This window comes from Polypterus senegalus, chromosome 1 (assembly GCF_016835505.1).
Source record: "Polypterus senegalus isolate Bchr_013 chromosome 1, ASM1683550v1, whole genome shotgun sequence".
NCBI lineage: Eukaryota > Metazoa > Chordata > Cladistia > Polypteriformes > Polypteridae > Polypterus > Polypterus senegalus.
Genome location: NC_053154.1, coordinates 329604897 through 329632188, shown reverse-complemented (window position 1 = coordinate 329632188; position 27292 = coordinate 329604897). Strand labels below are relative to the sequence as shown.

Here is a 27292-nt window from a genome sequence, read left to right as displayed (position 1 = left end):
AGAAAAGATGAGGAGGGAAAAATGTCAGTGGCCTCCACCTGTTAAACCATTCCTGTTTTGGGGGTCATCTCATTGTTGCCCCTCTAGTGCATCTGTTGTTAATTTCATTAACACCACAGCAGCTGAAACTGATTAACAACCCCCTCTGCTACTTAACTGACCAGATTAATATCCCATAAGTTTCATTGACTTTATGCTATACTCTGATTAAAAAGTGTTCCTTTAATTCTTTTGAGCAGTATATATAAGTTTATTCCATTGACGTGTATTATTTGGAACAACAACGATATTATTTTTTTATTACTTTTTTTAATCCAATCAATTTTAAAGACAGTATTTGAAGTCTGAAACGTTCAGTCTAAATTGGTTGTATTGTAGCAATCGCTTTTTAGGTGGTTTATTTTTCCAGAGCATCGAGCTCCCCTCCGGAACGCAGCTCTGGATGTCTGCAGCTGGACTCTTCTCTGCTAAGACTTCGCGTTCTAATGACGTCATCGTCGTGCACTGAAACCCTGCCAAGATCACGTGACTGGCATCACCTGACTGCCCAATATTGAACATGGCGGATGTGTCAGTGATTTCGTGAAGATATTGAATACTTGTTTATAGTAGCCGGAAAAATCAGAACGTAACATCGAAAACGTCGCGGGAGTCACGGTAAGGAGAGATACATGTGAAACGAAAAGGTCTTGTAAAGAAGTAATAATAAGGATGGCGCGTTCTTCAGCTGTGGTCGACAAATGAGGGTTGGTGCAGTTTGCCTAGCGGACTTTCTGCAGAGCGGGTCGCAAGTTCCCGTTTTAGTTACAGCGACAGAAGTTGTGTAGTGATAAATATGATTTTTTTTCTACCAGCCTTTGGGATTTGTTTTTCGTATTTAGTATCTTTCTCGTCCCAAATGTGTTTACCGTAGAAGAGAAGCAGGATGGAGAGGTGGTGACACAGGTGCCCAAGAAGTGACTACAGACCTTTAAATCTAAGGCTGCTTGTCATGTGGTGGACTGTTGTCCCGTGTAGTGTCGGCTCATGGGATCCTGCACAGAAAGCAGAAATTGACTACAGACGATTTATAATGAATGACCCAGTCGTGCGATGCTTTATTGATAGCAAAGTCCGAAACGGAGTTAGCCACAGAAATAAGCTCCAGTCATGCCGATCGTGTTATCAACCCGTGTGCCTTGAATGCCGAACTAATGAACGATCTACGTAAATGACACGGAATGTTTCTAGAAGTAACTGACACAATTTGTAACATTCCGGTTATAATATAATGACTCTCGTTGCACGAACACCCCACTTTTTCACACTCTGCAGAAGGTACAGGAGATGATATTTACAGTTCTTAGTTGACGGCGACCTTTAAACGGCTAGTATTGTACAACTTATGTGTATTATCCACGTGTTCCAAGTCTTATTTAGCGACACCTTCCTGTGCACTTAAAGTAATGACGTCCACCATGAGTGATGGGATGACATTTAATTTTCTCACTGTGTCATGAAGTGATTAATTGAAAGGTTGCTGGTTTGAATTTCATAAATGCCAGAAGTGATTTCACTCCTTTTGGCCCTTAACCTACCATTGCTCCGTCCTGGCTATGACGTTAATTGGCATCCAGCCCCAGGGCCCCCAAGGTGTAAGGGAAAATTTGGGGGTTGGTGGCAGGATTGGCACACCAGCCACTGTGTTTATATAAAATAAATAAATAAAAACACACACGCTGTTCTATCCCAGGCTGCACTTGTGTCATAATTTGAGATCCTGAGGTGGTCTGTCCTGTGGTGGGTGCAACAACATGCTGTATCAGTGCATGCCCCCAACCTCCTCTCTCTCAATGCCTTAGTTTAGGCCATGTAGTGTAGTGTAACAGAATGTAATGTCATTGGAGATAGTCTTGACACAGTTATAAGAGACACGAGAGACCATTCACTTCACCAGGTTTGTTGTGTTAACTGACAGCTACGTTGCCCCCAGAATCGTATCCAGATACCTTCAAAAGGTTTCCAGTTCAAATAAACTACTTGGCAGTTTGTTCTAGATTCCTACATCCCTGCAAGTGAAAAACTGCTTTTGGCTCACGTGCACATCTCCTTAATTTCCATCGGTTGGCACATTTACAGCTAGGTTCATAAATATTTGGACAGAGACAACTTTTTTTTCTAATTTTGGCTCTGTACATTACCACAATGAATTTTAAATGAAACAACTCAGATGCGTTGAAGTGCAGACTTTCAGCTTAAATTCAGTGGGTTGAACAAAAAGATTGCATAAAAATGTGAGGCAACTAAAGCATTTTTAACACAATCCCTTCATTTCAGGGGCTCAAAAGTAATTGGACAAATTAAATAACTGGAAATAAAATGTTCATTTTTAATACTTTGTTGAAAACCCTTTGCTGGCAATGCCAGCCTGAAGTCTTGAACTCATGGACATCACCAGATGCTGGCTTTCCTCCTTTTTAATGCTCTGCCAGGCCTTTACTGCAGTGGCTTTCAGTTGCTGTTTGTTTGTCGGCCTTTCTGTCCAAAGTTTAGTCTTCAACAGGTGAAATGCATGCTCAGCTGGGTTAAGATCAGGTGACTGACTTGGCCTTTCAAGAATTTTCCACTTCTTTGCTTTAATAAACTCCTGGGTTGCTTTGGCTGTATGTTTTGGGTCATTGTCCATCTGTATCATGAAACGCCCAATCAATTTGACTGCATTTAGCCTGATTTGAGCGGACAGTATGTCTCTGAAAACCTCAGAATTCAATCGGCTGCTTCTGTCCTGTGTCACATCATCAATAAACACTAGTGTCCCAGTGCCACTAGCAGCCATGCACGCCCAAGCCATCACACTGCCTGACTCCACCGTGTTTTACAGATGATGTGGTATGCTTTTGATAATGAGCTGTTCCACGCCTTCTCCATACTTTTTTCTTGCCATCATTCTGGTAGAGGTTCATCTTGGTTTCATCTGTCCAAAGAATGTTTTTCCAGAACTGTACTGGCTTTTTTAGATGTTCTTTAGCAAAGTCCAATCTAGCCTTTCTATTCTTGAGGCTTATGAGTGGCTGGCACCTTGCAGTGCACCCTCTGTATTTATTTTCATGCAGTCTTCTCTTTATGGTGGACATGGATATCGATACACCGACCACCTGGAGAGTGTTGTTCACTTGGTTGGCTGTTGTGAAGGGGTTTCTCTTCACCATGGAAATGATTCTGTGATCCTCCACCACTGTTGTCTTCTGTGGACGTCCAGGTCTTTTTGCGTTGCTGAGTTCACCAGTGCTTGCTTTCTTTCTCAGGATGTACCAAACTGTAGATTTTGCCACTCGTAATATTGTAGCAATTTCTCGGATGGTTTTTTTCTGTTTTCACAGCTTAAGGATAGCTTCTTGCACCTGCATGGTGAGCTCCTTTGACCGTATGTTGTCTGTTCACAGCAAAATCTTCCACATGCAAGCACCACACCTGAAATCAACTCCAGGCCTTTTATCTGCTTAATTGATAATGACACGACAACGGACTTGAACACACCTGCCCATCAAATAGCCTTTGAGTCAATTGTCCAATTACTTTTGAGCCCCTGAAATGAAGGGATTGTGTTAAAAAATGCTTTAGTTGCCTCACATTTTTATGCAATCTTTTTGTTCAACCCAGTGAATTAAAGCTGAACGTCTGCACTTCAACTGCATCTGAGTTGTTTCATTTAAAATTCATTGTGGTAACGTACAGAACCAAAATTAAAAAAGAGTTGTCTCTGTCCAAATATTTATGGACCTAACTGTACATACACTGCAATAATCCAATTACTCGCAGAAACCTGATTTCTAAAATGCCATGTAAACCATTATTTCGATTAAAGAAGTTCGGGTCATTCCACACTGAGAAACCTGGTTTAAAGCGAGTAGTCCAATTGTATTGCCATGTAATCCCTTAATCGAGTTATCACTAATTAATTTGTAGTCTGCGCATATCCATTGCACTTTGTCAGCCTGCGCATATATTTGCTTTCCACACACTTTCAGCAGCCACAGGTAGAAGCTTTCACAAGATAAATTTCCAGAGCCAAAGGTTTGTGTGATTTCATTTTTCCTTCTCCTGGCTGAAATAATCTGTCAATATTTCACATTATGCTAAATTTATTTTAATAAGCTGAACGTGTGGTGCTGAACGTAGCAACACATACTCAAAAGCAGTAGGGTTAACACTTTAAAAGTAACATGCATTAAGAAGTCCAATTACATTTTAAATTAACGAGTAATCTACCTCATATCTTATTGAAGTAAAAATACCTGTGTTGTTATTAGTGCAGCAGCACTGGCTGTAAAGCAAGAAGCACACATACCAGGTCGGTCCATTGCAGGGCTCAATCACTCAGCTGAACAGAAAAGAGTTTAGTGTGTTCAATCCAGTAACAGAACCTAGAAATAAAGTGCCAGTTTGACTAAGCGCATTTATACAACACAAGAAAGTCATGCTTATTTTCGAATTCACGGTGGCCGATGATGATGTTTAACTCTTTTTTTTTTTTTGTGCAGTTATGCACCAAAGGAGAATTCCAGAAAATGACTTGCCCATGTAAATGCAGATTGTTAGGAAGACTGCCTGAGCAGCTCTTCTTTTCTCCACCCTAGTGGCCAGCTTCTTCTCTTCATTTGTCGGCATCTTTTCTCGTTAAAACTGATTAATTCGGTGTTTGTGTTGCAATTACTTGGTACGTTTTCTTTAATTTTTCATTTAAGCTGGCACTTAAATCTTTAATCTGCCTCAAGAATGATTTATGATATGAAGAGGTAGGGGAAGTGACAGCGAAGGTGGTAGGGATGAGAATAGTGCCCGTACGCATGCGCAGCATGGTCAGCCTGCTGCCCACTGCCAAGAGTTAATTCTACAATAAAATAAAAATAAAAAGAGGAATAACCTTGGAGGTCAATCATCAGCCCGAAAGCGGGTAGTAGACGTCACATAGTATATGTGTACCGAATTTCAGGTCAATAGGTCAAACGGTTTGCGAGCTACAGGTGATTTAAAATCCTGGACAGACAAACGAACAGCCACGGTAGCGTATCATATATAAAGACTTGCTTCACAATATTGCAATTTTTAAAATATTTTGCAACTAAGGGTCTTTGCCCCTTGCTCACTTCGCTCGTCAACCTCTGGGCCTGCGCTACACGCTAGCTTGTTTGCGGTTCTGCCACTCACGTATGGGTAAGTGGATGTACAATTTAAACAGATTGTTATTTTCATGGGAATTGTTACATATGCATAATATAACTAACTGTTTTACATTACAGTGAGTAATTAACCATATTAAAAAAATAGTAAAAAATAATAATATGAAAGTAAATTGTGTTTCATGTTGTGTTAGAGGTATTCGTTGCATAATATGATTTAATTCTGTTTGGCTTTAAAATTAACACACAAATACTTTTTAAACTTACACTTTTACTGTAAAACTTCAGTATAAACAATTTTTTGAATAAAATTTTCGCCAATATTGCACTGAATTTGGATTCTGTATTTGGACTTTCATTGTGACAAAGCAGCATATAACTGCCCATGATTGAATTTCATTTTTTTCTCTCTATTAAGTAAAACGACTTTTTTGAATGTTTGGCTCTGAGATTTGTTAATTGTCTTTGCAAAAGCTATTCTAACAGGAAACTGTTAACATTTTAATACGAATGGCATATCAAGATCTCCTTTGTTGTCTAATGTTATCCGCTGAAGTCGTACTATATTACCTTTCTTGGATACATCCTTCTTTTTACAGTAATTTGTGTGGTGGAAGACCAGATAGTGTTGATGGTTGTAGATATTCTTCAGGATATTGTAAGTTGATGTTTTCATGTTCCGCATGATCATCAGCAATTGTTTAAGCATAGTCTATTGATACGCATTTAACCAATTTGCCGTGTAACTGATCGACATTTTTGGCATTAATTCGTATGACCTCATCGTTTCTCGGTGATAGGATTGCCTATGTACTCATTTCGTCTGTTGATGACCCTTCAATAAGATTTGGACATAATACGTCTTCTTTAATTGGGAACTTAAAATGAGGAAAACATTAAAATTTATAAGAGCTGAGAGAGCATGAACCGTGTCTGTCAAAAGCATTCCCATGAATGAGAGGTGAGAGGGCTGTGTGTGTGCTCGAAAAAAATCTCTTGGGAAAAAAAAGTCTTGTCTCGTCCCAGGATTTTTTTTATATAATATTTTTTGCAAGTAAGAATTTCACTATACTCTACATGTGACAATACTGACTGTAAGAACCTATATATTAAGTGTTGCAATTTGATTTTTTTTCATTTTTGTTTATTAGTTGACTGAAGGTAAAGTTGAAATGAAATCCTTAGCCTAAAATGTCAGACTATCGCACCTACTCAGAGAAACCTTTGACTCAAACCCACTCATTTTCATTTATAGTAAATATCTCAGCATTCTCCAGAGTAAGATGGACATTTTTTCGTTGCATCACACATACAGGTGCTGGTCATAAAATTAGAATATCATGACAAAGTTGATTTATTTCAGTAATTCCATTCAAGAAGTGAAACTTGTATATTAGATTCATTCATTACACACAGACTGATGTATTTCAAATGTTTATTTCTTTGAATTTTGATGATTATAACTGACAACTAATGAAAGTCCCAAATTCAGTATCTTGGAAAATTACAGTAGAATATCAATTAAGACCAATGCAAAAAAAGGATTTTTAGAAATGTTGGCCAACTGAAAGGTATGAACATGAAAAGTATGAGCATGTACAGCACTCAATATTTAGTTGTGGCTTCTTTGGCCTGGATTACTGCAGCAGTGCGGCATGGCATGCAGTCGATCAGTCTGTGGCACTGCTCAGGTGTTATGAGAGCCCATGTTGCTCTGATAGAGGCCTTCAGCTCTTCTGAATTGTTGGGTCTGGTGTATTGCATCTTCGTCTTCACAATACCCCATAGATTTTCTATGGGGTTAAGGTCAGGCGAGTTTGCTGGCCAATCAAGAACAGGGATACCATGGTCCTTAAACCAGGTACTGGTAGCTTTGGCACTGTGTGCAGGTGCCAGGTCCTGAAATCTGCATCTCCGTAAAGTTTGTCAGCAGCAGGAAGCATGAAGTGCTCTAAAACTTCCTGGTAGACGGCTGCGTTGACCTTGGACCTCAGAAAACACAATGGACCAACACCAGCAGATGACATGGCACCCCAAACCATCACTGACTGTGGAAACTTTACCTCTCTTCCTCCAGACTCTGGGACCTTGATTTCCAAAGGAAATGCAAAATTTACTTTCATCAGAGAACATAACTTTGGACCACACAGCAGCAGTCCAGTCGAGACGCTTCTGACGATATCTTTTGTTTCTATTGGCTTAACACAAGGAATGCAACAGCTGAAACCCATGTCTTGCATACATCTGTGCGTGGTGGTTCTTGAAGCCCTGATTCCAGCTGCAGTCCACTCTTTGTGAATCTCCCCCACAGTTTTGAATGGGTTTTGTTTCACAATCCTCTCCAGGGTGCGGTTATCCCTATTGCTTGTACACTTTTTTCTACCACATCTTGTCCTTCCCTTCGGCCTCTCTATTAATGTGCTTGGACACAGAGCTCTGTGAACAGCCAGCCTCTTTAGCAATGACCTTTTGTGTCTTGCCCTCCTTGTGCAAGGTGTCAATGGTCGTCTTTTGGACAACTGTCAAGTCAGCTGTCTTCCCCATGATTGTGTAGCCTACAGAACTAGACTGAGAGACCATTTAAAGGCTTTTGCAAGTGTTTTGAGTTAATTAGCTGATTAGAGTGTGGTACCAGGTGTCTTCAATATTGAACCTTTTCACAATATTCTAATTTTCCGAGATACTGAATTTGGGACTTTCATTAGTTGTCAGTTATAATCATCAAAATTAAAATAAATAAATATTTGAAATACATCAGTCTGTGTGTAATGAATGAATCTAATATACAAGTTTCACTTTTTGAATGGAATTACTGAAATAAATCAACTTTGTCATGATATTCTAATTTTATGACCAGCACCTGTACTGTAGGTAATCTGACAGTGTGAGTCCTTGCTCACAGTGCTGTTTTTTCTGTTGTTGAAGGTGAACTTCAGTCAGTCACACAACAGAAGCACACACAACCTCAGCAGGAACTTTCTTATAATAAACAAGTTCAGCTGAGGTTTCTTGTCTCTTTGCTTTCTCATTGATTATGCCAGTTTCTAAATTCATTATATAGTAAATTAGAGTTGGTGTCAGTATCTTATCCTAATTCCATCAATGGTCGTATGACATGTGAGTTCACCTTTGACAAGGAAATACTCTCTCCTTGGGATGTGGGGTCATTTGGTGAGTTTTACGACTTACTGCTGCAATCAAAGTAAGGATAATAAATTTCCTTAAGAATCATACAGAAAGTCTTTTGACTTTTTCCATGAACACTGGATTTATTAATATATTGATTTTTATTTTTTCTCTTGCATTAGTTACTGGTTACATGTTCACATGACTTAATGAAGCACAGTTAGAGATTACTCTTAAATGTACCATCTTTTATTTAGAATGAAAAAGAGCCAAGCTAAGCTTTAAAGTGTTCTAAATGTGTTGTAGAACTGGAGTCTCTCATTCCTTTGTTTGATTTCTTATGAGATTTGACTTACATTAAACTTTCCAAGATAAGCTTAAAAGACCTTTTCCTTGATTCCTTGTCATTTTTAAAGCAACACACTATACATTGTTTAAAATACAATATACACTCACTGAGCAAATTCTTAGGATTGCTATGCTAATACTGGGTAGGGCCTCCTTTTTCTTTTAAAACCGCCTAATTTCTTCATGGCATGGTTTCCACAAGATGTTGGATTCCTTTGAAATATTGGCACCATATTGACATGGTTGCATCAAATACCCTACCACCCGTGAACCTTAACAGAAATTGAAATTCATCAGGCTAGGCCACGCTTTTCCAGTCATCAGTATCCAAGATTGGTGAGCCTGTTCCCAGTGCAGCCTCAGATTTCTGTTCTTGGCCAACACAAGCAGAACCCAGTGTTGTCTTTTGCTCTTGTAGCCCATTCTGAGATGCTTTTGTGCTCATTGCTGTTGCTAGTATTGTTATTTGAGGTAGCATTGTCTTTCTGTCAGCTCAAACGAGTCTGGCCATTCTCCTGTGATCTCTCAATGTTGTAAATGAAAACCTAAGGAGATCTGTAGTTACAGAAATAGTAAAAGTAGCCCATCTGACAGCAGCAATCATGCCTCACTCAAAGTCATTGAGGTCACATTTTTTCCCCATTCATGTCTTTGATGTGAACATTATTTAAAAGTCTTGATCTGTATCTGCAGGATTTTATGCTACCATGTGATTACCTGACTAGATAATTGCATGGATAAGCAGTTGTGCAAGTATTGATAAAAATTTCCAGTGCATGTAAAGTATAACATAAAATTCATCAGTTTAAATATACAGAAAATGTTGAAACAGTATGCTAAAAACATAGTTGGGCTATCAGAAAGTGGATTTTGTACAAAACCTGAAGTGGACACAATTTTACGTGCTTCAGTAAATCAACTCAGCTTTGATATTTAGAAAAACACAAATCTTCAATTTTAAGCTTTGGTACCTTTATCCTGTTTAAATTATAGTGATATTCCATTTTGATATTTTAGGCATTTATTAACAGTTAACCACTGGATCATATCAAGCAGGGATATTTCACTTCGCTATACTGTAAAACCTTAATAAGCTCTTTAAACAAGAAGAGACAGTTCAGTCCATCCTGTTATGTTGTCCTATCTATCTATCTATCTATCTATCTATCTATCTATCTATCTATCTATCTATCTATCTATCTGTCTATCAATCAATCAATCAATCATATGGTACCTTGTCTGTCTGTCTAGATGGTTTAGATTCTTTTTAAAAGCTGTCTGTGTTTCTGCTTCACCTACACAAATCGTTAATCTTTCCTATATTTCTTCAGAATTGTTTTTAAGTTCCCAGTATAAGCGTCCATTTTATGCTGTATTTGCCATTATGAAATGTGATTTAGAAAATTGCCTTCATTTATATGTGGATAATACTTGGTTGTATTTATTAGTTATTAGTTATTATTATTAGTTATGATAGACAAGGTTATACCCCCAAAACAACAGACATTCAAATAAGAAGATGTACTGCCATACCCAGAGACAACCTTCTGGAATATAAAGATAAAGACAACAAGAACCGCATCCCCCTTATTGTCCCCTACAACCCACATCTTGAAACAGTTTGAAAAATTATAAAACAACTTCAGCCAATACTAAACAACGACCAAACAATGAAAAATATATTCCTTGAACCTCCCCTCCTTGGCATACAGACAACCACCAAACCTTCAGCAACTAATTGTCTGAAGCTTCCTAAATGAACTGAAAGAAAATGGCACATCTGGCTGCCTACAGAAAAGATGTAAAATGTGTGCCCACATCCACAATACAGACCGTATAGTTATACCACACTGCCGACTTGAACATCACATAAAGGGATCATTTTCCTGCAGATCATCTAGTGTTGTCTACCTATTTCTCTGCATGAAATGTCCTGACACTGCACTCTATGTGGGAGAAACTGGACAAGCACTCCGCCAGAGAATGAATTTACAGATTCCACATTAAACATGGCAACACAGATGTTCCTGTAGCGGCCCACTTCAACAGCCATGGAGACTGTGAGAGGAACTTTAAAGTCACAGTGCTTATGGGCAGCTTTAAAACACAACAAGAGAGAACTGAATGTGAAGTAAAACTCATGCTAAAATTTAATACATTACAACATGGCTTGAATAGAGACAAGAGTTTTATGGGCAGATATGAGGACTGTTTGCATTTCTCAGACTGACACAGATAACCTGTCTACAGAGCCACATTGTTTTGAAAAACTCATCACAAACTTCAAAGGGCTTTGTTGGACAGTTATCTTATCCAAAGATCTTGACCATACATTGTTCTTCTCTCTCTTGTTAAATTAATCTTAGCCTGAATCAATCTATTAATTTTTTACATTTAAGATTTTTCATTTAAAGATTTACCAATGTTGTTTGTCCTAGTGTGTGTATTTAAACACAGGGAACTTCAATTTCTGTATAACATCTTGCCTGAAGAAGAGGCCTGAGTTGCCTCGAAAGCTTGCATATTGTAATCTTTTTAGTTAGCCAATAAAAGGTGTCATTTTGCTTGCTTTTCTCTATAAACAAACCTGAAATTCTTGAAGTGCTTGGTTATTTTGCTATAAGTAATGCAGCTCTGATGTCTGTCAAGTCAAAGGAAGTGAATTTTACTTTGCCTGAATCTGTTCAGAGTTTCTTTCTAGCTCTGACACATTTACATACTTGATATTTTGTTGTTTTTTGAAATATTGCATCATTAAATTGGTTTTTTAATATAAATTCTCATGAATATGAAGCCATGTGCATTGTATGTCTGTACTTTATGTTTAATTTTAAAATCATTAACTTCTTAGTATATTTTTGCTTCTTCCTAAAGCATTCTGTTTATTTTTTCAGGGTTATTCCACGGTATAACAGTACTAGAAGATTTTTTTTTTTTTCAGGTGCGACTATGTCAGCAGTAGCTCTCAACTTAATATTAAAATTTTCCACCTTACTATTTACATTATTCTTACTATTGTAGTAAGCACTACAAAGGGACTGGTTGCTTAGAATGTTTGTAAATTTTGAAGCGGCTGATGAATCAAAGAAGCGTTTTTTAACAATATTCTTCTCGTGAATATTTTCTATCATTATTTATATATTAAATAGTAACAGAAAATGGTCTGATAGAGCAATATCAATGATCTGCTTCACATCAACTTTTAGTCCTTTAGTAATTACTAAGTCTAACATATGACCTGGTTTATGTGTAGGTTGACTAATATGCTGGCTCAAATCAAAAGAGTCCAGGAGGTTCATGAATTCTTTTGCTTTTGGGTCACACTGATTATTGATATGAAAGTTAAAGTCACCGACTGTTAGGAGTGTGTCATAGTTCGTAATTACAATTGACACCAAGTCTGAGAATTCCTCAAAGAAAGACGCATTGTATTTAGGAGGTCTATATACGGATAATACTAGAAACTGAGAAACTCCATGAATAACAATGGCAAGATACTCAAAGGACTTGAATTTGCCAAAGCCGACATCTTCACACTTTAACCAGCTCGAGCAAATGTTTGCTAAACCGCCGCCTTTTTTACCTTGGCGATCCGCATGAGCAAAGCTGTAATTCGGAGGCGCAGATTCAATTAAAACAGCCGCACCATCTGAGCTAAACAACATTTCACTTCACTAGTGCAATAACATCAATTTTTCTATCACTAATAAGATCGTTGATGGAAAACATCTTGTTGGTTAATGCTCTAACATTTAATAGAGCCATATTTAATGTTTCAGAAGAGCAGAACTGAATTGTATGTACATTATGGTTATTTGAGATAGAAATTAAGTTATTTTTATTAGTGCCGCTCTGTGCGTATTTTTTATTTAATCTATAATCTGTTTTTTATAGTTTTAATGCTTTTGTTCATCTAGAGGTGTAATTTTAATTAAATTATTTGTATTTATGCCGCACTGCCTAGATTTTTTACATGCACTGAGGTTAGTTATTAGAGTGTTAATGCAGTGCACTTTTGAAGAAGATTTTCTTACCGAATTATCACAAGCATTATGGAAGGGGTTAGAAGTAAAAATAGAGAGTCAAGAGAGACGAATTACCTTAGCGATGTTTTCGGAGAGGAACTGTGTGCCGAATCTATTTGGATGCAGACCATCCCGCTTGAAGAAATGCGGCCTCTCCCAAAAGAGGTCCCAATTGTCTACAAACCCGATGTTTCGACTCTCTCAGAAGCCTTTCAGCCAGATGTTTAACGCCAGCAGACAACTGTAATACTTGTTCAATCTTCTAACGAGAGGTAAGGGACCTGAGATGAAAATTCTTGCAGCTGGGGTCCTCTCCTTAATGGCTTTAATTAGTGCTGCGAAGTCCGCCTTGAGAATCTCCGACTGTCGGTGTCTCACGTCGTTAACCCCGGCGTGTATCACGATGGATCCCACTGCCCTGTTCTTGTGCCTCTCGAAGACTGTCGGCGAACGTCTCATAATATCTCGGACACGAGCACCGGGAAAACAAGAGACAAAAGGCATTAGGGCATGCAATGTTTATGTTTCGTATGATTGAATCACCAATCACAAATACATCGCCCGGGGTTGAAGGCAAACTGGGGGCGCGGAGAGGGTCAAACCGGTTCTGGGTGGAGATGCTTGCCTGTGCTGGTGGAGGTGTTCTAGTCTTAAACCCCCGCCTGCATAGCTGAAACAGGCCAAATTCTTCATCGTTGGCATTGTTGCTTCTACGACGAGGTGCGGAGGTGAAGCTCACTTGGCCTTGAAAGTGAGCGGCGCATCGTGGAGTCGATGTTACTGAACTGTGTTTTGCTGTGACAATTTCTGATGTTGGGGTGGATTTTTCCAGCAGATGAGCCTTCAAATCCCTCAGGTGACTCCGTCTGGACAGGAGTTTCTGGATCTAAATGTCGAGAGCCTGGAGTTCTTTGACGACGCGGTTCATCTCCCCGTTGGTCATTGTTTGCTTCCGCTTCCACTTCATGCCCTAGGAAAGAATAAGAGAGAGTGTTAGAGTGTATATTTAGTTTGTTTTCTGCTTATCTTCATTATTTTTTCTTTTTGCACATTAGCATAAGAATGAGAGCTGTTATGGAGAGGAAGAGGTACCAGACTTGGAAAAAATTTAAGCGCATTTTTTTCAAGTTTGAAGAAACAGTTATTCATTAGGAATGCATCGATTTTGATTTAGGACTTCTCACATGTCATAGCACAGGGTCAGCCATTGTACAGCTTCACCCTGGGGCAATTTTAAGGTTAATGGTCTTGCTCAAAAAAAGGGAGAATATATAAAGTTATACCCTGTTGTTTCTTTAACTTGTTGTATAAAAACATTTTAAATAAAAAGATTTAATAAATTCTGTAACAGGTTAAGGGCACTTTTCCTACACACTCAATACAAAAATCTAACAGTACATTTTATAAATAAAATAAATGGGAGCTGATTTTTTTTTACATCTGATGTACTAGAAAAGAGTTCAGCATGGCCTTTAAGTAATCAGTTTCTTGCCGTTGACCTTCTGTAGTGTTTATATATAGAAGGGATTGCAGAGGCCATGTATTTTTTTTAAGAGCACAATGTGTAGGAAGAAGCAGTCCGGTAATCGGGAAGGTTAGGACAGTCCCATTCAGCATTTTGCATCATAAAGGATGTGTGAGGTAGTAATTACAGAATTAATTTAGGTATTATATGTCAGGTCAGCAGCCACCTGAGATATAGACTGTGTGTTAACTGCTTGTTGGCTAAGGTAGCAAAAATTAGGACTCCTGACATTAAAAATGGGATTTTAAAATTTTTATACTCCTTATTTAATAACAAAAAAGTAGAAGGAGAATAATAAAATATGGCAGTGTGGCCTCCAGGGGATGCCACCGAGCCCTGAAACCCCCAGATACAATTACACCAAGATAGTCCCAGGTGCAAATACATGCTTTTTATACACAGTAAATTCTTTTTTCCAATATTCAAAGTCTACACCACAATCACCAATAAGTCCAATGTACATATCCCACTACTCTTCCAGTTGAGCTTTACACTCTGACTCAACCCTTGAAGCGAGACAGCTTCCTTTTTTTATGGACCCTATAGTGCTTCTGGAGCGACCGCCTCACACAATGTAACACTCCCAGGACATACGGAAGCCTCCCAAACCAGGGATGTGTATTCTCAACAATACCCCCCTGGACAGTACCCAAGGACCATAACAAGTATGCAGACTGTGGCCAAAACAGAGGAGCACTGTTCCATCTGAAACTGGGAAACTGAACTGTTCAGACTCCCCAGTCTCCCCCAGTCCCTCCATTATTCTTTTATCCCAACTGGAATAGGAATCAATAAACTCCCTGGCTGGGTTGCACCTCCTCTCACGTTGTCCTTTTGTTACAGCCTCCTGGCCAGGCAAGGATTCAATCCATCGTCCCAGTCAGGACACCAGTCCATCCACCTTGGGACTTACAGGAGTTATTTCCTATTGTCTTTAATTATCTTTATAATTGTCTTTATAAAGTAATCCAGTTTTTGCTTGCTGTGAAAGTTACTTAACCCTTTTAACATTAAGCAGTAGTTAAGTCAGGTATCTAAGGATTAAGAGTAAACTGGAATGGGATCAGTTTTTTGCTCAACTTTAAATCCAAGGGTGGAGTGTAATTCCCAGATTGCATTGTGAAGGGTGTATTTAAAGGCATTTCTACACTCATAGTCCATTTGCTTTGTTGTTTTTTTTTTTTTATAACCAAACATAGCTCTATGAGCAAAACCTCAATTATTAAGCAACTGGAAGACTACCTGAAAATTATGGGCTACTGAGCATGGTATGAAAAGGACATGTTACAAATAAGTTAGTTTACTAAAGAAGGCAAGCCCTGTCTAGGATATACATTGATGTACTTTAGTATTATGAGGGTAGACATAACAGGTGAGTTTCATTTAACTTTATAATGTTAATAATTAACTTTACATTTATATAGATGTTTTCTTACTACTCAAAGTGCTTTACAGAGTGAGTGGGACACCACTTCAACCACCACTAATGTGCAACATCCACCTGGATGATGTGACGGCAGCCATTTTTGCACCAGTGCACTCACTACCCATTAGCTGTTAGGTGGTGAAGGGGTGAGAGAGACAGCCATTAAGAGACATGGTATGATTACGGGGCCAGAGTGACTAGGCCATGGGAAGCAATTTAGCCAGGACATTGGGATACACACTGCTCTTTACAAATGGTGCCCAGGGATCTTTTATGACCACAGAGAGCCAGGACCTCGGTTTTACATCTGATTTGATGAATGGCGCCATTTTCACAGGAAAATGTTCCCTTCACTGCACTGGGATCCACTTTCAGACCACATGGTCTGGGCGTCCCCAGCTGGCCTCACCAACACCTCTTCCACCAGCAATCCAAGCTTTTCCTAGATGATTTCCCATCCAAGTACTGGCCAGGCCCGACCAGGCTTAGCTTTCAAGTGGATGATCTCTTCAGAAGTGCATGTGGTGTGGCTACTGACTGTTATTTACCTGCAAGTTCCCACCATATTAATGGAACCTCAGTTTAGATTATCTTAAATCACATGTCAACTGTCTTAACTCCTGCAGCTATCTTTCTATATAATACGCTACCGTGGCTGTTTGTTTGTCTGTCCAGGATTTTAAATCACCTGTAGCTTGCAAACCGTTTGACCTACTGACCTGAAATTTGATACACATATACTATGTGATGTCTACTATCCGCTTTCAGGGTGATGATTGTCCTCCAAGGTTATTCGTTATTTTATTTTATTTTATTGTAGAATCAACTCTTGGCAGTGGGCAGCAGGCTGGCCGTGCGGCGCATGTGTACGAATGCCGTTCTCATCCCTACCACTTTCGCCATCACTTCCCCTACCTCTTCATTTCTTAAATCATTCTTGAGGCAGATTGAAGCAGTAGGTGCTAGCTTAAGTGAAAAATTAAAGAAAACATACTAACTAATTGCAACACAAAAACTAAATTAATCAGTTTTAATGCGAAAAGATGCCGACAAATGAAGAGAAGCAGCGGGCCGCTAGGGTGGAGAAAAGAAGAGTGCATCAACCTCTGAGCAAATGTATGCTAAATGTGCAGAGAAAGAGGGTGAAAACTAGGAATGCTCAAGTCAAGTGTATTCAGTGCATGTTATTGTGCAGTGCGCCGTTACTGGTTTGTTAATAATGTTCATTTTAGAATGTTTGATTAACATTTATTATATATCTTAAAGTTATTGTGCCTCCTTATCTGCACCACTCCCAAGAAAGAATCACATTAAGAGGTTGCCCTACGGTTGCACATCACTTTCATGGTGTAAGATTAGGGGTTTGATCGTCAGGCTTACAGGGCACTGCTATTCATTTCTCGGCCTCGGTATGTTTTTTGATCGAGCCAATCACAAGTGAATTTACAGCTTGTTTTTCTTCTTTTTCATCTACTGTACAATCATGTGCTAGGCTTGCTCTGATTGACTGGTAGTCGTGTGAATTGGTTTATGCAAAAATTATTTCATATTTATGCCTATGTGTGTATTTATTTTTAACTTTTTAGTTTTTTTAAATGCTCAATATTAACCCTCCACTCTGATTATGGTGTGAATGAGATTCCCTAATTACCAACAGTAGACAATTAGCATAACTACCACAGCATGCACAATTTCAGCCATAGCGCACAGTATTTTCTGTAGTTCCACCTGTCTCGTGTCAGATCACATTCATGCTTCATGCATGAGTCTTGATGCAGTTATTTTTTGTCTGCATCCAAATACAATTGGCATGTTAACCTCTACCTAAACAAACCGGACCTATGGGGAAATCTCACAAGAGTTTGAAAAATGCACCAAACAAGCTAGGTGTGAAAATACTTTATGGAGCAGAAGTCTGTTTTTTAAAAAAGGATGAAGCAAGCTAATCATTTCGAAGCAGGAATAGGCATAGGAAGTAAAGAGTCTGGAAGTCATTTGGAAAAAGAGATGTGTGAGATATCACAGCAATTATTGTGAGATAAAATTAACAATTGTTCTTTTCCATGCAGTTGGATTTTACATTGAAATTTTTTTAATATATACTTTAAATACATTCAAATTAAGTTCAAATAGAAACATTCTATCTGACAGCCCTAGGAGTAAATTTTCATTAGCCTTGCTGGATCTAATTACAGGGATCCGATTTAATTTGAGTGCATTTTTGAGTGTGTCCCATTTAACTTTATAATGTTAATGAAAAACAAAAATAAATATAACTTACCCTTTTTGTTTCAGATGAATGGGCCTGCTGTGCCTCTGCTTAATGGATCAGCTGAGCAAAATGGTCCAGAGGGGGAGCATGTCTGGGAAAGAGCGTGGTCCTTGGAAGAGATGCGCAAGTCCAATAGCAACTGGTCTCTGGCGGCTGACTCTGGTGTAAGTTCATGACTTGTCATGTACCTTGCAGGGTATAAATAAGATGTGTTACTTGTTTAAAGCATTTGTTTGCTGCTACCAGCATTTTCAAATCTCAAAACATTATTATAATTATGATGTGGAGAAACATTTTCCTTTCACTATATTGTGTATGCACAAATTTTTCTTTAAATATTTATGTAAAGCTTTCATATACAGTGTGTATATGAAAGCTTTACAAATATATGTAGTTGGAGATCCACAAAGGGAGAGAATGAATCACGTATCATAAAGTAGTTTTTATTCCTGAGCTTTCAGCTTCTGGCAGGAGCCGTCATCAGAGGATAATGATTAGACATACAAGAATCAAAAGCATTATATAGCAAAATTAGGTAGGGGGGTTGGGGGTAAAGAGGTGGGGTTAGGAGGGTGTTGGTCGTAAAGTTTTATTTATTATTATAAAAACAATTGCAACACGTATACAGGAGCTTCAAAACGCCGTCAGAAGGAAGGACTCATGATCACTGATTTGTATATACACAAATTCAACTGGACATGCATTTAACTGGGACAATATACAAGTAAGATTTAAGGCCAGTACTAAAAGTGCCAGGGAGCTGGCTGAATCTAGGCTATCAAACGAAAACGGCATCAACAGACATTTGGACATGAACCCAGCATATGCAAACTTAAGAAGAACAACATCCTCATAATAAATAAAACTTTACGACGAACATCCTCCTAACCCCACCTTTTTATATATCATATACATACGAGGTGAGACACAAAAATATCCGGATTGGTAAAAAAATATATATATTTATTGATGAATTATAGCATTATAAACATTCAATCAATCAATCAATCAACATTTATTTATATAGCACATATTCATACAAAAAAATGTAGCTCAAAGTGCTTTACAAAATGAATAGAAAAATAGAAGACACAATAAAAAATGAACATAAGTCAACATTAATTAACATAGAATAAGAGTAAGGTCCGATGGCCAGGGTGGACAGAAAAAAAAACTCCAAAGGCTGGAAAAAAAAATAAAATCTGTAGGGGTTCCAGACCAAGAGACCGCCCAGTCCCCTCTGGGCAATCTACCTAACATAAGTCAAACAGTCCTCTTTGTATTTAGGGTTTTCATGGAAGGACCTGATGATGATGGTCACGTAGACTTCTGGCTTTCAGTCCATCAATGTTGGAGCATCATGATGCTTTGAGTAGGTGGTGGTGGCGCAGGCCGCCACCACAAAGAAACCGGAAAAAGAAACAGAAGAGAGAGTAGGGTCACGGATTTTGGAGCCACTGTGAATAGTTATTATGAAGAATTGAACATACAGAGTATCAGTATTAAGTTAAAGTGAAGTTATAAAAATGCCATGTTAAAGTAATGTGTTTTCAGCAGTGTTTTAAAGTGCTCTACTGTATTTGCCTGGCGAATTCCTATTGGCAGGCTATTCCAGATTTTAGGTGCATAACAGCAGAAGGCCACCTCACCACTTCTTTTAAGTTTAGCTTTTGAAATTATAAGGAGACACTCATTTGAAGATCTAAGGTTACGATTTGGAATATAACGTGTCAGGCATTCCGATATATAAGATGGAGCGAGATTATTTAAGGCTTTATAAACCATAAGCAGTATTTTAAAGTCAACATTGTCACCTATATACTCCCCCTCCCGATCCATACGTATCTTCCATTGATTGAAACAGTGCTGGAAGTCTTCTTGCTTAAAGGCTGTTCAGCAGGCTTGCTGTTTCTGTCTTCACTTCATCCACTGAAGAAAAACGTGTTCTCATCAGGTCACTTTTGATTTTCGGAAACAAGTAAAAATCACAGGGAGATAAATCGGGTGAATAAGGAGAATGCTCAAGGACAGGAAAGTTTTTGTCAGTCAAAAACTGCTTTACGGAAAAAGCAGTATGATCATTTTGATCAATCTGATCCACCATTTTGATGTTTCAGTCCGTCCGAGACGAGCGTGGGCGACCTGGGTGTTGAACTTCTTCCACATTTTCTTGTCCTTCCTTGAAACATTTGTGCCACTTAAAAACTTGTGTGCAAGACAAACTGTTAACACCGTACACTGTTTTTATCATTTCATAAGTTTCTGTGGCCGTTTTGTTCAATTTCGCAAGAAATTTGATGTTGATTCGCTGTTAGATTTTTTTTATAGCGGCAACTCGTGAAGCGATTGTTGTGCAAATACTGACTGGGCTATTCACACCATACACCTAGCCGGTCGGCGGTTTGAGAGGTTGTGTAGGAGGGGATACAGTTCTATGATTCACATCCAGCTGACCTCCTGACAGTTTTCCAGGAAAGCCACATCAAAGGCACGACATTATTTGACAGATTATTTACTGTATGTATTATTATGTATGCTGCATTTTGTCATGTTTTGTTTGAACCGTTTCTGTTAGTTTAATTTGAGAAGATTAATTCATGCGGTGGGTTGGCACCCTGCCCAGGATTGGTTCTTGCCTTGTGCCCTGTGTTGGCTGGGATTGGCTCCAGCGGACCCCCGTGACCCTATTCGGATTCAGCGGGTTAGTAAATGGATGGATGGATTATTATGTATGCTGCATTTTGTCATGTTTTGTTTGAACCGTTTCTGTTAGTTTAATTTGAGAAGATTAATTCATGCGGTGGGTTGGCACCCTGCCCAGGATTGGTTCTTGCCTTGTGCCCTGTGTTGGCTGGGATTGGCTCCAGCAGACCCCCGTGACCCTGTATTCGGACTCAGCGGGTTAGAAAATGGATGGATGGATGGATTAATTCATTTAGGCCTTGAAACCGAGTTACAGTAAACACCTGTGTCAGTATTGATTCATTGGGTGAATGACCACATATACCGTTAACAGGGAAATTAAATTTGTCAGTTTTTGGCATGCTCCACAAAAAGTACTTATTGAATGATGAGTGGATATTCAAGTGAGTGCTGACATAGTAAGAAATAAAGACGGCTTGAGTGCAGGCTATCACTTATACTTGCCTTCAACAGTTTACATTCAAACATTAAGGACAATGGGAGTTTTATGTTTTATTATATGTACATATGTGTGTGTACAATAAATTGTTTTCTATCAAATACAGCCTGCTCAGGATTTAGCAGGGTTTGGAAAATGTATAGATAAATCCTATACAGCCATATACGGTTGCATAGTTTTAAGTATTTTTAGTTAAATATAATTGATTGTTTTTTTATTCCTTACAGCTGTTGCTTTTTCTGCAAGACTTTTCTCAAAAAATGCTGTCAAAGACCCATGAAATTGAAAAACAGTTAGATGGATTGATTTGTGACACAAAAGCAACTGACTGCTGTCTCCATTCTGTCTTCAATGATTTTCTCATGCTTTCCAACACTCAGTTCATTGAAAATGTAAGTCATAAGGCTCTTGGAGGGCAGGGGTTACTTTCTGTTCTGTTCCTGTCACAGTACTTCAGTGTTTGCTATATTTATGCAAAGACTGAAAACTGAATTGCCTGATGCTTGTTTTTTCTGTCGCTGGGTACTTGAAAATAGACTTGATTTTTACTATTAACAATAGGAGGGCGTTTTTTTAATCATTTTATTTGTTTATTTTTGATGTATGTGTACTAGAGAAAATTCTTTTTGCATGACCTTTGGGAGTCAAAGCATAGGGTCATCCTTTATACAGTGTCCCTGGAGCAGTTTTCAGGTTAAAGATCTTGCTCAAGGGCCCAACAGAGTAAGATCCCTTCTGGCAGTAACAGGATTTGAACCGGCAACTTTCCAAATACCAGCACAGATCCTTAGCCACAGAGCCACCACAATTGTTTTTAATTGTTAATTTAATTAAATAAAGAGAGGATCAATAATTCTAGTGTCATATGGTTATGCTTATTGGTCATTGTCCACCTGTAACAATATCAAAACTTTCTGTTAGAAAAAATCTCTTGTTACTCATGTCATATTATTCCTACAGTATGTCAAGTCATCCAGTCATATGGTCACAACCTTCCTTACCCAGGCTTTTTTGGTAGAATATTGTTAAATAAACCATTTCCAGAAAACAGAACACATTCAGACACATCCAGCTTGCCTCCCCATCTTATTTATAGGAGTCCAGTCCAATCCTGTAGCTGCTTATTCATTCGCTAACATTATGCTTCATATGATATCAACAAATAATCAAACGACATCAACAACAAATCAACAAATGTGCCTTATGTACTGTCGTTACATTTATAATTATAGCAATGAGTCTTCATTTCAGAATCTTGTTTGCGTCTGAACGTGTTACATTTTTGCTGATGATTGCGTTTATTGGGGGCGATTAATTTAACAACATTTTAGTAAAAAATATATGTGTTTTGGAAGTTTAGAGCATAGGACAGGATAACTTGACATGTGGATTATGCAACATGAGAAACATGATTTTCTCATAGACGTTTTTGATATTGTTTGCTGTTGTCCATCATACACTTATGTCCTATCTAAAACTTTATCTCCATTCTTCTTGAAAACATGACATTAAAAAATGTTCTCTGCCATCACTACAAACTACATGGAGTAAGTAATAAATAAAAAAAAAATCATTTTTGAGTGAGCAGATTTGTAGCTATAGTATACAGGTAGTCCCCAAGTTACGGACATCCGACCTACGACTTACAAACGGGCTGCAGCTGCGACGCATGCACCTCAGGAACTGCTGCTCCATCATCTTTGGCTTGGGGATGCTGCAAGCGGTGGCAGGATGGAGGCTGGAGGGGGGCAGGATGGCGGCTTCTGGTGGCAAGCGGTTTCACTGCCCGCCCAACACACATGGCTGCCCCGTTCGTTCTCGGTGGCTGGTAATGCTGCAAGCGGTGACCCGGTTGTGGGTGAACGGGGGCAGCAGAGGGTAGCATTGTAGTGTGCATTGGATGGCTGCCTATCGAATGGGTGCAATTCACTAACAGCCTTTGGCCGCACCGTGTTTGTTCTCAATGGGCGGACGCTGCAGGCAACATTCTGTATTGGAGGTGACTGAGTTGGGCTGGTGATGAACTGCCTGTCGATGCCTCCATTCATTCTCAATAGCAAGCCTGCTTGTACTGTTACGTACATAGCAGGAAGTTGTCTCTTGTCAGTACATCAGACGTATTGATGACTGGTGCCTTCCTGCTGTGATAGCGTGTACAGTGCTGTGCAGAAGAGCTCATCTTAGCTTTTTGTCTTTACCCTTCAACAATGTCTCTGAAACACAAATCTGATTCAAGCACTGGTGATACAGTAAAGAAGAGAAAAAACATCACAATTGAAAATAAAGTAGAAATAATAAAAAGGTTGAGAGAGGTGAAGCTCTGTCATTCATTGGCAGAGCACTTGGTTACAGTTGGCCAACAATAGCATTTATTAAATTTATGTACCTGTTCTGACTTAAATACAAATTCAACTTAAGTACAAACCTACAGTCCCTATCTCGTACGTAACCCAGGGACTGCCTGTATTAGTAGTAAACTGCTAAACCTTACAACATACGGTATACAAGTATGATCTCAGTCAAATGTGAAATACACAGTAAAAAGAGTATAAAGTCCATGAGAACTGAGATGTGGGTATTTGTAATTGGGAAACACAATATATGTGTGTGTCCATAGTCACTAAATTTGTTTCTGTTCAGAAGCAATAACAGTGAAAGGCAGAATGATTTGTAATGGACATTGAAACACTGCTAATTAAAAAAGACAATATGCTTTTTTTTTTACTTAAACTATATTTTCCTTTTGAGAAGACCATATAAGGATTTATATTTTTCCTTAGCTTTTGCATTTTGTGACAGTGGTGAGAGTAAAAAAGTAGTATATGAAATACTGATATACTGTTTCTCTCTTTTCTAAACCACTCATACAATGTTTTTGTTAAACCCCTTGAATTAAAGCTGATAGTTTACACTTCAGTCACATCTAGATTGCTTTGTTTCAAAATTGACTGTGGTGGTGTACAGAGCCAAACGTATGAAAATTGTGTCACTGTCCAAATACTTATGGACCTGACTTTATTTGATTTACTGTTGAATTTTCCACAGAGCTTTTTGATGATGCTTGATAGGAAAGACTCTGTGCCAAGAAGGGCCTGGGAATAATTCTTCTTCCGTTCACCTTTGCATACTACTTCAATTAAAGACTATGTATGTCTTGATTGTAATTTTTATTATTCACTGGTTTTTACAACTTTTCTGTCCAGTATGAATGCTGTATGTTAACAGTTGTAAGGAAATTTTGTTGATTGCCTTTAGTTGTCTGTCTCATACTAAATTTATGTCTGCTTCCATTTTTTAGCTTGGGTTTCCTTTTAGCGTCCTGTTGTAGGGGAGCTGCTACAATCCTAAAACTGAGCAAACAAAAAGGAAGAAGTCTGGCTTAGCTTCACTGGATGACAGCTTTGTTTTGTTTTTTTGTAGGGTATATAGTTCTAGTACTGCGAAACTGAGGTATTTGTGAGAAGTGATAATGTAGATGAAAGACGTGTAATGTGAAATGCAGTGTCACCTATCATATGATTCTGGTCATCATACCTATATATTGACAAACAATATTTACTTTACACACCATTGATTATGTAGCAATCACTACCAGCCCCTTGTCCTTATTCTAAACATGTTAGCCCATTAAGCAGACCCATGCGCTTCCACGTGAGGCTCCCCGATTAGGTCATAGCTGTAGACATCTACCTGTCATTGTGTCGGGTGCTTCCAATACTCTGATTGATTTTATGTAATTGGTTTGTAAGCGCCAGCTCTGCAGAGATTTGAAATAATAGGTGGGTTGTAAAGTCAATGAGGTTTTATATAAAGGTCTTACAGAGCAGAACTAGTTGCCTCTATTTGGCCTCTTTGTAAGTTACTTGTTGTTGGGTTCATAACTGCATTCACTGGCTTCTGGTGTTTAAATAACAAGAAGAAATCATTTTCATGCATTTTGCATGATAGTAACAAAGATCTGTTAATCTAGACAAAGCATTTCATTTTATTTGTCTTATAAAGGAAAGTGTTTAGTGTAGATATATTTCTAAAAATGTTTACTTTTGCTATTATCATATACAGTATATATATATATATATATATATATATATACAGGTATATATATGCTAGCAAAATGTCTGCGCTTCACAGCGGAGCAGTAGTGTGTTAAAGAAGTTATGAAAAAGAAAACGAAACATTTTAAAAATAACGTAACATGATTGTCAATGTAATTGTTTTGTGACTGTTATGAGTGTTGCTGTCATCAAGGATTTGATTATCATTATTTCTTTCAATCAGGTTCGTATTTGGAAGATGTGTTGTGTTCAAGTTACATTCCGTATTTGTCAACCGTTGTAAAGATAACAGGTTTCATTCATCGAAGTATTCACTACCCGGATCGCTACTCGTGAATCTAAGATGTTTAACAGGCATTCCCGGAATTAACTTGTGGATTTGCCTATGAATATTTAGCGGCAGTGTCTCTATGAACTTGTGGATTTGCCTGCAAGTATTTAGCGACAGTGTCTCTATGAACTTGTGGATTTTTCTCCGAGTATTTGGCGGCAGCGTCACGAAGTTGTTTCTGTCTTGCTGCATCAGAAAATGTACCACGGCGTCTGACACGCCTCCTTTTTACTGTTTTCTCACAGCTTGGATTGCTACTGTCATAATCGATTTGAGTTTCATGGTTTGTTTCAATTGCGTTAGTATTTGCAGGACTTGTGTTGAAGTGACATTCGGCATCTGTGAAGCGTTGTAAGCATACAACCGGCTTCATCGATAACTTCGCATCCAGCTTTTGAGAGTTGAAACATTCAAAAAACATCAAAGTGTCCACTACTCAAATTGTCACCTGTGAATCTTAAGATGTTTAAGACACATTGGCAGTTCTCCAAAGGTGTAAAATATTTGGCCATTTCGGTAGACTTGAAAGCGATAACCGAACAATTCATTGGTAGCCATCAACTCACATGCAGAAGCATAGGTGAAGGGCTTAAACATTTCACTCTTCTAGTGCACCTGTGTAGTATAATTATCTCCTGTACCATCATCAGTCCATACCTTGAACCTGTCACAGTTATTCAATACATAATTTGGCAGGCTCATTCCTTACAGCTTCCTTACAAAAGTTGGGCAGGTTTCATTTCGAAATTCTACGCGTAATGGTCATATATATATATGACAGCAACACTCATCACTCACAACAGTGACAAAACAATTACATTGACAATCATGTTACGTTATTTTCAAAATGTGTGTATATATATATATATATATATATATATATATATGTACTAGACATTAAGCCCTTTACAAAAAACGGGCGCTAGAACAGTAGTGCATAAACATTAGTAGGAACAGTCTATATTAAATGGCAAGGTACCTTGACCTCATTCTGTTTCTTGTCTTAATTTTTTTTTGTCAATGTGTGGCGTGCAGTTTTTAAGTACAAATATAGTTAATTATACCATGGAATGCACAGCATAATAGTAAACTAAACATTGAATAATACTGAGAAAACCTTGAACAACAGAGAAAACTAACACTGCAAGAGTTCACACTATTGTGCTATGAACCGCTCGCTAAAAACACTTTTTTTTTTTATGAGTTTTAAGCACAGGGAAAGAAATGAACATTTGAAAACTCCGTAATTTAATAAACCATCAAGAAAAGTAACATTGCAACAATGTACGCGCGCGCCTGTGTGTATGTGTCTCTCTCTCGCCTGTGTGTGTGTGTGTCTCTCTCTCGCGTCTGTGTGTGTGTTTGTGTCTCTCTCGCGCGCCTGTGTGTGTGTTTGTGTCTCTCTCGCGCGCCTGTGTCTATGTGTGTCTCTCGCGCCTGTGTGTGTGTGTGTGTGTGTCTCTCTCGCTCCTGTGTGTGTGTCTCTCTTGCGTGCCTGTGTGTGTGTGTGTGTCTCTCTTGCGCGCCTGTGTGTGCGTGTCTCTCTGCGCGCCTGTGTGTGTGTGTCTGTCTCTCTCTCTCTCTCTCTGCACAGGGAGAGACTGAACACGTGCGGAAATCATCGGTGCGCACAAACCGAAAGGGAAACTGGCTTGTTCGTATACCGAGTGTGTGGTTGTGAACAGATGCAAAAGTTTGGCGAACTTTTTGTTCGTAAACGGATTTGTACATGTTCTGAGACGTTCGTGAACCGAGGTTCCACTGTATTTGAATCTCTGCTCGTATGCAGCTGATTACTGTATGTCTTGTCTCTCCAGCAACGGATTTTATGTGCGCGGCCGCGACTACCCAATCAGCACTCTCCCCAGCAATGATGTCTTTTA

The 27292-nt window shown here is 38.6% G+C and overlaps 1 protein-coding gene across 2 annotated transcripts in view; it reads left to right on the top strand.

The window, feature by feature from the left end:
- Positions 1 to 542: 542 nt before the first annotated feature.
- washc2c (WASH complex subunit 2C) overlaps positions 543 to 27292 on the top strand; it is a 123932-nt gene continuing 97182 nt past the window's right edge. For both annotated transcript variants that reach the window (XM_039737973.1, XM_039737963.1), the window contains exons 1-3: positions 543 to 657; positions 17905 to 18045; positions 21251 to 21415. In XM_039737973.1, the coding sequence (XP_039593907.1) occupies positions 17905 to 18045; positions 21251 to 21415 (306 nt within the window). In that variant the 5' untranslated portion in view covers positions 543 to 657. The remainder of the gene's footprint in view (positions 658 to 17904; positions 18046 to 21250; positions 21416 to 27292) is intronic.